General features: G+C 43.4%; 1 protein-coding gene across 1 annotated transcript; it reads right to left on the reverse strand.

Annotated features, from left to right (window-relative positions):
• Positions 1 to 333: 333 nt before the first annotated feature.
• Positions 334 to 2,081, reverse strand: LOC144805595 (uncharacterized). Its single transcript, XM_078672120.1, has one exon. The coding sequence runs from the start codon at positions 1,981 to 1,983 to the stop codon at positions 334 to 336; it is 1,650 nt and encodes a 549-aa protein (XP_078528246.1). The 5' UTR covers positions 1,984 to 2,081.
• Between the last annotated feature and the right edge of the window lie 9,935 nt (positions 2,082 to 12,016).

Genomic DNA, 12,016 nt, shown 5'->3' on the forward strand with positions numbered 1-12,016 from the left:
TTGTAGGACAATCAATAGAGCGGAGGCTTTGTGGCTGCTTCATGTAAATGTTTTGCGATGCTGAAAGCTCCTCCTCAGGGTTTACAGTGAGCACCTTTTATTCTCCCACATTGTCTCTCCTATGTGGAAAGGCTACATTTACAACTGAAGTTTTTGTCACATTGAGAGCACGGGTCATTTTCTTTCTCATTGTGGGTTCTCTCATGTTGAATGAAACGGAATCTCCAGCTGTCGCTTACCAGGCATTTAGAACAAAGACAAGGTTTTTTCCAGGTAAGTTCTCCCAAATTGAAGACCAGATTTCCGACTGAAACTTTTCCAGCATTCTGAGAGCTAATAAGGTCTTTCCCCAGTGTGAGTTCTTTCATGTCTAGTGAGAGTCTTTTTCAGTCGGAAGCTTTCCTGGCATTCAGAGCACTGAAACGGTTTATACCCAGTGTGGGTTCTTTCATGTACAGTAAGGTTGGATTTCTGACTGAATCTTTTCCAGCATTCAGAGCACTGATAAGGTTTTTGTCCAGTGTGAGTTCTCTCATGTGTAGAGAGATATACTTTCTTACTGAAGCTTTTCCAGCATTCAGGGCACTGATAATGTTTTTGTCCAGTGTGGGTTCTTTCATGATCAATTAAACCAGATCTATCTCTGAAGTTTTTTTGGCATTCAGAGCACTGATACGGTTTGAGCCCAGTATGGATTCTCTCATGTTGAGTTAAACTGGATTTGTCACAAAAACTTTTTTGGCATTCAGGGCACTGATAAGTTTTTTGTCCAGTGTGGGTTCTTTCATGAAAAATTAAACCAGATCTATGTCTGAAGTTTTTTTGGCATTCAGAGCACTGATACGGTTTGAGCCCAGTGTGGGTTCTTTCATGTACAGTAAGGTTGGATTTCCGATTGAAGCTTTTCCAGCATTCAGAGCACTGATAAGGTTTTTGTCCAGTGTGAGTTCTCTTGTGTTCAATTAAACTGCATCTCTGACTAAATCCTTTCTGGCATTCAGAGCACTGATACGGTTTCTGCCCAGTGTGAGTTCTCTCATGGAGAGTGAGAGATATTTTATGACTGAAGCTTTTCTGGCATTCAGAGCACTGATACGGTTTGAACCCAGTATGGATTCTCTGATGTAGAGTTAAACCGGATTTCTGATAAAAACCTTTCTGGCATTCAGAGCACTGATACGGTTTGAACCCAGTATGGATTTTCTGATGTAGAGTTAAACCGGATTTCTGATAGAAAACTTTTTGGCATTCAGAACACTCATACGGCTTATGCCCAGTGTGGGTCCTTTCATGTTGAGTTAGATGGCCTTTCTGACTGAAGCTTTTCCAGCATTCAGAGCACTGATAAGGTTTTTGTCTAGTATGGGCTCTCTCATGTTGAGAGAGAGCCGAGTTACTACTGAAGCTTTTACAGCATTCAGAGCACTGATAAGGTTTTTGTCCAGTGTGAGTTACCTGATGTTGAATCAGACTGCCACGAAAACTGAAGCTTTTTTGGCATATGGAGCACTGATATGGTTTTTGTCCAGTGTGAGTTCTTTCATGTGCCCTAAGGTTGGATTTCTGACGGAAGCATTTACAGCATTCCGAGCACTGATAAGGTTTTTGTCCAGTGTGGGTTCTTTCATGTACAGTAAGGCTGGATTTCTGACGGAAGCATTTACAGCATTCAGAGCACTGATAAGGTTTTTGTCCAGTGTGGGTTCTTTCATGTAAAGTGAGATTGGATTTGCTACTGAAGCTTTTCTGGCATTCAGGGCACTGATACGTTTTATGCCCAGTATGGGTTATTTCATGTAACGTAAGGTTGGTTTTGAGACTGAAGTCTTTCTGGCATTCAGGACACTGATAGTGTTTTCGTCCAGAGCTAGTTTTCTCATGTTTAGTGAGGTGGGATTGATAACTAAAGCTGTTCTCACATTTATTGTGCTTATTCGAGTTATTTGTTTCTCCAAGTTGGGTTTGTTCCTGAATACAAGTCATCTTAAGACTGAATCGGATTTCTGATTGTGTACTTGTTTATGTTATAACTCAGCATTAACTTCTAAAATACATTTCAGATGCTCTTCTTAATATATGTATTTAACTAATGATAGTTTTTACCTGGAGATCATTTTCCTACCTTTAAAGGCACAGATTTAACTTGTCTTATAAACTTTCACTGAGGAGCTCCTTGTATTTATTAAAATGCTCCTCATGGATTCATTTTCTCCAAGTTATGCCCGGGTGAATTCTCTCATGTTTAATTAGTCTCATTTAGAGATTCTAGTTTCTTCATATTTGATTTAGGAGTTTTAAAAGCACTAATAAGGCCTTTGGGGTTTAGTGTTTGCCTGTAAGGTATGTTTGTACATACAAGTAATGACAGATGATTAGGGCATGCCAGGGTGGTTTATGAATTATCAATAGCGCAACACTGGCCCCTTTTATACTTTCTGTGCCAGTATATGCATTTTTGCTCAGTGGCTAAGACAGGTACATGATCCACTTTGGAAGTTACAGGATACTTTGAAACCACTCGGATCAACCCAAGAGACAGAGCAGGTGGGGAAAATCTTCCTATATTGGAAACGATAATCCAGCATCTTTACTGTAACGACATCTGAGAAAGCGTATTTACAATGACTTTCTTTTAAATAATCTTTTCCTTCCTCTTGTCTCCAGGAGACGGAGTCAAAAGCTTGCACTTGGAAACCGAGGATATCAGTCTTTTTGACGGTTCTGTCACATCACAACACGTCTACGGATGCTGATCTGTTGGGGAGGGTTTGGGTCTCCAAAGCATTTCTCGTAAACCATCAAACAGAATTTACAGCACTGAGTTTTCTCAAGTGCACGGCGTGGGGATCAATTGTGGCCAATGCTCTCCTTAATCTCAGTTATTGACACTTGGTAAGTATTTATGGTCCTTTTACTTTAGGGATTTGACAACTTTCACATTCACCAGTTTCTTCCGCTACAACATCCTCACCATTCCTGGCACATATAATGTGTTTCTTCTCTAGAGTTTGAGAATGTTTTAACTTTCCTTGAAATAATCCTTTTTGTTGTGTTTCTCTAAATGTAAACCTTCTTTTTTCTGTTCATGCTTCAGTCCCCTGTAGAAATGGAGTCAGAGATTGTAAATGAACACAAAGAAAAACTTATTTATGACCGTATACTTTGCACAAAGAAAGTATTGACAAAAACAAGATAGGAAATCAGTTGAGTTGCATTTCTGATCGTGGTGAAACAGTGTAGATCGGGAGCTTGGTATTACTGGAACTCAAGGATGTGAGAGCAAACGTAACTAATATTTAAGAAAGAAACACAAGTTGCACATATATTGTGACACAGATTCTCAGAAGCAGCCAACACTATCAATTTACAATTTCTGTGGCAAAGGCTGGCATCACAATGAGATATCTGTAATACTTTTAATAAATGATCATATGGTATTTACTCCCCTGCCCACCTAGACTGTTCATCTATTCCTTTTTCCAGTGATCTAGGAAGGGACATTTTATTGAACGAAGGGATTGGCCTTGTTGCACTCAGTGCTTTAAATGTTACTGTAGACTGACCCTGTGTCCAGTTAGCTCAGTGGAATTTACAGTTTCAAATTGTGCGGATAATAAGGACTTACTTGGTGGCCCAGAACTCATCATGCTCCTTCGACAGGACCCGGGCACTGCAACAACTGAAAAAGAGAAAAAAAAAGCACAACACTAGAGGAAACCGAAAAGGGTCAAGAAAAGAAAAACACAAAACAGAGGAAAGAGAAAAAAGGCTACCTTCCACTCTCATCACATTTTCCCGCACAGAAAACTGTGCAGCAGATGCTTGTGAACCCATAAGTTACTTTTAAACACAGTCAGGTGCATCTCCACCAGTCGCACCACCCTAAAGCAAGTCCTGTGTGCATGTGTGCCCACGCACATGTACTGTGTCTTTTGCTTGTAGTTGACAAGACAGAAAAGAACAGGATGGGAGTACACAAAAGATGGAAGTCAGATCCAGAGAGAAAAGACGCCGAAAGACAGACAGATGGAGGATAGTCTCACGTGGTGTAGAGGAGGAGACAAATGTGATAATAGTTAAGGAACTGCTGGGCAAAACTGATTTAAAAAGGAACTGGGCCTGCAGTGCACCCCCCAACATGTTCCAGGAGGAATATGGCTCCATCAGGTGATTATCCGAAGTTTGATAACAACAAGAATAGTGCACTGAGGGAGTCAAATGTTGAAGTTGAAGAGACAAAAACAACAGAGCTCAAGAAAGGGAATAAAGTAAGAAGAAACAGGGGAAAAGGAAACTTAGAGTTATAGGAATCCTTACCTGACAGTTATATTCTTTTTTGTTCTGTGGGGGAAACCTTGCTTGTCTGGAAAACATGTACTGTTAAGAAAAGACATATCTGTTGAGGATGACGTTAACGTGGACCATGCTCCACACGAACCATTATGTGAGAATGGATAAGGAAACAGTGGCAGAACTCCCTTCGGTGTCTGAAAAGGGGGGAGTCGACCACACACCCAACAATTAGTGGCATTGCTGGTCTGGTGTGAATAATGTAACATACGGATGAAAGAATTGTTGCGCATAGCAAGGCGGTATGAATATTCGTGAGGAGGCAGATCACTAAACGTGTGCTCTACTGTAGCATTAGCAGACATATTTACATGAGGAACTGGAAAATACAGATAGAACGCATAGCTGGTGCAGGAAATCATTATGCTGATGAATAATACGAAACTCAGAAAAACGATACATCTGATTGAACTTTGACTGACTCTCTCACTATGGGGGTCTATTTTATACATGTCAGAAACAGTCTAACCGTTTCACCTAGGGGAGGACTTATACAATCAAACTGACTGACTTATTTTACTAGACCTGAGCTTTAACTTATACTCCTGTTGCGGAGTTTTCTCTAACAAGGGAGGGGTTGTAATAATGTCTTGTGCGGGACAGTCCTTAAGAGCAATATTCTGGCAGTCCTTCAAATCCTGGGAAATGTTTTTAGAAACGGATTTCAGTCCTTTAAAAGGTTTAACATGAGAAAGGTGGATCCATCCTTTTCTGCCTTCCAACTTGACGGCAGTACGGGTGGTCAAGAGGACCTGACGTGGCTCCTTCCAACGTGGTTCCAGCGGACTTGATCTGTCGAAATTCCGGACCATCACTAGGGAGCCTGGAACGATTTCATGTGGTGCCACCTCGGTATTGTCTGGAAAGGCGGCAGCAACCTGTGAACGACATGAGTTGAGGGCAGACATCAAGGAAGCTAGGTAATCTGTCAGCATATTACATGAAACATCGGTAATACTTCGGGGTCTAGGAGTACCCCACATGTTAGGGGGGCGGCCGAATACGACCTCATACGGGGACAGACCTGATCTGGAGTGTGCGACCATGCGCATATAAAACAAAGCGACTGGCAGAGCTACTAGCCAGTCCACACCTTTTTCTATACAGACTTTTGCAATGCGGATTTTCAGGGTCTGATTATGTCTCTCGACCAGACCGGCTGCTTCAGGATGGCGTACACAATGGAACTTCCACTGGTACCCTAACAAAAGGGAAACGTGCTTCATGAGTTCAGATGAGAATGGCTGACCGTTATCAGAATATACGACTCTAGGGAGTCCATATCTAGGGAAGAATTCACGAACCAACTGCTTGGCAGTGGTCGCGGCTGTGTAATCTGGGACTGGATATGCTTCCGTCCACCTGGACAAAGCGCATACAACTACAAGGACATACTTGAAACCTCGACATCGCTCCATCTGAATATAATCCATCTGGAGGACCTCAAAAGGGTGGTCAGGGGGCTGGAAACCACCTTGTTCCACCGGGACACTTTTACCTGGATTAAACTGACAACATATCATACAGGTATGGACTTTCTGCTTGGCTGCAGCTCGTAAATGCTTGTTGAACCAAATGTTCTGGATACTGTCTAACATAGCTTTTTCTCCTAAATGTGCTGGACTATGTGCGGTATTAATAATGACTTGAACCATAGAATCGGGGAGAAACCATGTGGCTCTACCCTTCGTTAACCATCCTTGATCTGTCTGGACCCCTCCTTGTTCAGACCATTTCTTGATTTCATCGGGGGTAGCATGTAACTGGATATCTATGACATCCTGAGTAGGGTCCTTAACTGTCATGCATGTAATCGGATCTGGAGTATGTGTCTGATTAACTGGAATGTCTGGAGTCTGTGCTGTAAGCTTGGCTGTGCGGTCTGCTAGATCATTACCTTGGGAAATAATGTCTGTAACTTTCGTATGTGCTTTGCATTTCATGATAGCAATGGATGTCGGTAAGTGTATGGCATCTAACAGGGCTTGAATAAGGAGACCATGCTGAATCTTGGTTCCATGAGAAGTCATGAAACCTCTCTCCTGCCAGAGCACTCCGAAGTCGTGTACAACTCCGAATGCGTAACGTGAATCTGTGTAAACATTAACTTTCAGGTTCTTGGCATGTATACAGGCTTGTGTCAGGGCGACTAGCTCTGCTGCTTGAGCGGACAGGGTATCAATACGGTGTGTCTTAATAACTTCGGTGTCAGTAGTTACTGCATATGCGGCGACTAGTTCTCCTGTACTAGTTCTCATGCATGAACCATCCACATAAAGTGTCAGGTCGGGATCTGGTAATGGAATGTCTGTCAGGTCTTGTCTTGGCTTTGTCGTAATATTAACTACTTCCACACAGTCATGTGGGTCAGGATTTGAATTAACTGATGGTAACAGTGTAGCAGGATTCAGGACGTTGCAGCGTCTGATTTCTATGTGTGGCTGGAACAGTGTCAATTCATAACCTGTTAAACGTGCAATTGTCAAGTGCTGTGTTTGTGTTCGGTTTAAAAGAACTTCCACGGAATGTGGGACTTGTACTGTCAGGGAGTGTCCTAAAACTATGGAATCACTTTGTCTGATAGCTAGTGCTGTGGCTGCAACTGACTTGAGGCACGCAGGCAACGCCTGGGCGACTGGATCTAATGTGCTCGAAAAATAAGCACAGGGCTTGTATTGTCCTGCTTGATCTTGTGTGAGAACAGATAATGCTGTACCTTCGCGTTCAGTGACGAAAAGTGTAAAAGGCTTACTGTAGTTCGGTGTAGCTAGAACTGGAGCTTGACATAGGGCTTTCTTTAACTCGTTGAAACTAAGTGTATGGTCAGATGTCCAAGGGAGGACAGTCGATACGGCTGCCTCCTGTGTCGTTAACTGTATCAGTGGCTTGGCTAGAAATGCATACTGGGGAATCCATTGTCTACAATAAGAAGTAAGGCCGATAAAGGCACGTACCTCCTTCTGGGTTCTGGGCTGGGGAAGACTCGCTATTAACTGGATACGGTCGGGTGTCAACTGCCTACCCCTCTTGGACAGCAAGTGTCCTAAGTATACCACTTGCTGGACACAGAATTGAAGCTTCGAAGGTGACACCTTGTGCCCCATCTCGGCTAGGAAATACAGAACTGTAAGTGATGCTCGCTCGCAGGCACGTTCAGAACGGGCTGTGATCAGGAGATCATCGACATACTGGAGCAGGGCAGTGTCAGTTGGCATGTGAATGTTGTCTAGTTGTCTCTTGAGTGCTTGACTGTAAATACTAGGACTTTCTGTGAAACCTTGAGGAGCGCGTGTAAACATATAGCTCCTTCCATTTAAACAAAATCCGAAAAGAAACTGGCTGTCTGGATGAATTGGAACACTAAAAAATGCATTCTTGAGGTCAATAACAGTGAAGAACGTGGCTTCGGAATCGATGGCCGTTAACAGGGAAGAGATGTCTGGGACAACTGGGTACTGAGGAATAATACATTTGTTAAGCTCTCGTAAATCAATCACTAATCGATATACTGGGGGTGCATTTGGATCAGTACGTTTCATGACTGGAATGATCGGAGAATTACATACATTGGAGTCAGTTTCTACGACTACTCCTTGAGCCATGAGCTCGTCAATAATTTTGGATAAGGCTGCTACAGCCTCAGGTGGCAATCTGTACTGTCTGATTCGGGGTAACACTACACCTGGTTTGAGAGTCACACGATGGGGTGTGATTTGCATGTAACCTACATCAGTTGGACCTTGCGCCCATAAGTGCTGAGGAACATTAGACAATCTTGAATCAAAATCTCGTAATACATAGTGACCCTTAAAGTCACGTAGGAACAGACGTATTCCCTCTGGGGAACAGCAAATAACTGCACCTAATTCTTTCAGTGTCTTGATGCCTAATAGATTTTCTGGACATGACTTAGTAAGTAACAGATCAGTAGTACGGGACAATGGACCTACTTCTAGAGTGACTGGCTTTGATATCTCGTTAACTATTGGCTTTCCTGAAAATCCGAGGGAAACATTTCTTGAGCCTGAGAGCGGAGCCCCTGGAACTTCGGCATGACTAATTGTGGTCCTACTTGCCCCTGTATCGATCAAAAACTTTCTGTCTTTCCCTAATACTTGACTGTGAACATAGGGACCCTCTTGATCTACAGGTATCTCGATGAGAGGCAAGCCTACCTCCCTCTCTAGGCTGTTTCATGAATATGGCTGGTACTCTGGATACTCAGACTGTGCATACTGGTACATCTGCGATGTAACGTGCTGTGTTGCAGCAATAGGCTGCGGTGCGGAAACTGTCTGTTGTGCATTCTGTGACTGAGGAATCTGTGAAACTTGTTCTTGTCTAGGCGGACGTGGTCTTTCTTTAGTCTTACCAGTAGCTATATTATGTTTCAGAACTGCACACTCGTTTATAAAATGACCTGGCTGTTTACAATAATTGCAGTTCCCTTTAACGGGAGCTGTAGGATGACTGGCTTGATTCGGACCCCTCTTCTGACTGTCTTGAGGAACAGATTGTGCAACTAGCACTTTCATTTTCGTATCTTTCATACGTTTTCTCTCGTGTTCTTGCTCTTCCCTGATTCTATTCTGGTGATACTGGAGCATCTGGAGCATCTGGGACGGGGTATTTGCTTGCCAGGTGCTTTCGACTTTCAAAACTCGATTTTTAATTTGTGGACTTGAATTCTCGACTAATTTGGTAACAAAAAGATGAGGGTATGACTCACTACTTGTCTTGAGACCACTATTGATACTGAAACATTTCTCAAATCTAGAATAAAAATCACTAATATCTTCATCTTGTTTCTGTTTACAGGCTGAGATTGCATCCCAGTCTTCCTTCCTTGTTGTCAATAATCTGGGTAAAACTTGAATCAGTAATTCTGGTAATTCTTTACATTTATCTCCAAGACCGGTACCTGGTACTCGTGCCTTGTCTTCAGCTTCTAGAGCTGCCCAATCGATCTTTTTCTCTCCCACCTCCCATTCCTTTTCCTTTAGCTTTTCATACACCCCTGCGGGTAACAGGACCTTTAACATTATAATGATATCTGGGTAAGTGTATTCTCCCATACGGAGCATGTCTTTTAATTCTCGATGGAACCCCGCTGGATCTTTGTCATGACAGGGAATTAATTTCTTCATTTCAAGAAGTTCCATCTTTGATATTGGAGTGTATACAAACACTCGTTGCATTACGCCACCCGCCCCTTGGACTGGGTGGACTTCTCGTAACGGATTCTGTCTGTCTATGTAGAATGATTTACTTTCTGGGGGTGAGACATGAACAAAATGCGGGTTCAGGAACGTTCTATATTTGTGGCGCTGTTCTAGAATGATACTGATTAAATCGGTACCTAGACCTCTCCATTTATACTGGAGTAACTCGTTCAGGATATCGTGTAACGGACCTGGATCAGAATGTTGACCCTCATACAGAGTAGTGAGGTGCTGGATCATATACATACCCACCAGTCGTTGCTCGGCTGGGGGCAGTTTCAGAAACATTTGTGCCACTATTTCGTCTGGAAAAGTGGTAGAATCAGTAATCCATCGGACTGCCGATCGGGCTAGTTATTGTTCATGCATGGTACTTAATTCACTGTAACCGATTCGTGATTTCAGAATATGATCGGTAGCTTGAAATACTTGTTCTAGAGAACCTAGTTCTGGTGCTGGATGATGAAAAACAGACTTGTGTTCTAGACGTAAATGACGATCTGGAAATCTAGATTTTCCTACATACGCTATTCTGGCGGAATTCTCGTCTTCCTCTTCAGGATCAGAGATACTTTCTTTCTCGCTTACTTGTGCTGCTTTACGCTGTTCGTGTATCTTTATTATTTCTTTACGGATTTTCTTGTACATACTCTCCATGGCACCGACGGTCTTGTGCTTACCCTCGGCTATATTATCACTCCACCTTGTCAGGATTCTCATTTCGGTGGGATCTTTAGACGGGTAATCTTGTTCTCTTATTAGACAATTGATCAGGAACTTTAATATCATGAGCTGGATCTCGGCTTTCCTTTGAGACATAATCTCGCCAATACTTTCTGGATCATCCCCTGTACGGATGAAACGATATATTCTGTCTAGATCTTCTTTCATATTCGGCAAGGTGACTAGATACTCGGTCACTCTCCTTACACGTAAGGAATATAAAACCATATTATATTCGCCTGGAACTGGATCATAGACACATTCGTTAAGGGTTTGCCTGATTTCTGTAACAGACTGATGTTTGGGCGTGCGCTGTAACGCTTGAGCATGTAATTCGAGTAATGTTAAACGCTTGTGTGGCGGCGGGGTTTGAGGAGGACCTCCTCCTGCGGCCCCTAGACTAGAATCGTCGACTGACATTCTTCGTCCTGGCAGGGTCGGTAATTGTAACGTGGGCTGGACTTGTATGACGGACTGGGCCGGGGGAGCTGTTAAGGGCACCCCGGTGTCTGGAGGAGCATGAATTACCTGGTTTACAGGGACTGGCGGAGCGCGAACAGGATTTGCATATTCTGGGACTGTGTCGTCCAGATAGGACGAAATAAAAATATCAGCTGCGGTCGGTTTGTGACGTAGCTTGGTCGGAACTAATGGTGGCGGGAAATTACTGGATGCCTCTGGGGTCGCTTTTGGCAAACCTTCGGCAAGGAGAGGATACATACCCTTAATGAGGGCATGCCTCTGTCTGTCTGACTGTTCGGCTTTGACTTGTTCACCTATCTCGATTAATTCTCTTTCTTGGGCTCGTTCTTGGGATCCTCTACTTAACTCTGACTTTCTGACTTCCTTTTCCGTTCTTCTATGAGCTTCTTTACGCCATAACTCGATGGCATCTTTCTGTGACTGTCTGGCTTTCTTTTTCCATAATGCTTCTTCTACTCGCATGATACATTCGGCATCCCATGTACCCGATACGGGCCATCTATACTTTTCTTCTAACTGTTTGGTATACTCTACCCATAAATCTAGATACAATATGGCGCTTATGCCATGTTTCTGATACATAAAATGACCTGGACTGTCCCTAGGCGGGACAGGAACTGCTTCTTCTAACAGACCCTTTCTAGTTTTTAACTGACGTAACTTGGAAAAGAGTGGCATGACTGAACTGTAATCTGGACACAATACAATACACAATGAAAACACAAAATCACGTCGCACTCATACCACAACAGTAAAATACATAAAGAACATTATAAATAACAGTTCGAACAGAATATTACCTGAAATACTGAGAACAGAAACAGAACAGAATTCCTCGAGAACGGAACAGACTAGAGTTACTGGATGCACTGCTGTAACAGTACGGAACATACCGGTCCCATAAAGGGACGCATCAAGACCTGTATCCACCTAGGTGAACACTTCGTTTGTGAGTCTGGGTACCACCAACCCACGGACCAGGAGTCAATTTAGATTGGTCCTGTCTAGATACTACCCCAGCAATGGTACTCACCGGGCAGCACGGAACGGAAGGCCTCGGACGGGGCTGGACTGCTACGACGACGAACTTCGGACTTCGGACTTCAGTTACGGGTGGACCTCCGGATACCTCGGACCTTGGACTCTCGGCTTGGGCTCTGGTCGGGACTCGCCGCGTTCCTCCACCGTCTCGTTTGGATGCTGGACCGCCTCCTCCGTCTCCTCCGTGGGCCTGAGGG

The sequence above is a fragment of the Lissotriton helveticus genome (assembly GCF_964261635.1).
Source record: "Lissotriton helveticus chromosome 1_1 unlocalized genomic scaffold, aLisHel1.1 SUPER_1_unloc_16, whole genome shotgun sequence".
NCBI classification, from domain to species: domain Eukaryota; kingdom Metazoa; phylum Chordata; class Amphibia; order Caudata; family Salamandridae; genus Lissotriton; species Lissotriton helveticus.

Bases quoted from the DNA above. Each gene is read 5' to 3' on its own strand.
- LOC144805595 (XM_078672120.1), bottom strand. From the start codon at position 1,983: ATGACTTGTATTCAGGAACAAACCCAACTTGGAGAAACAAATAACTCG.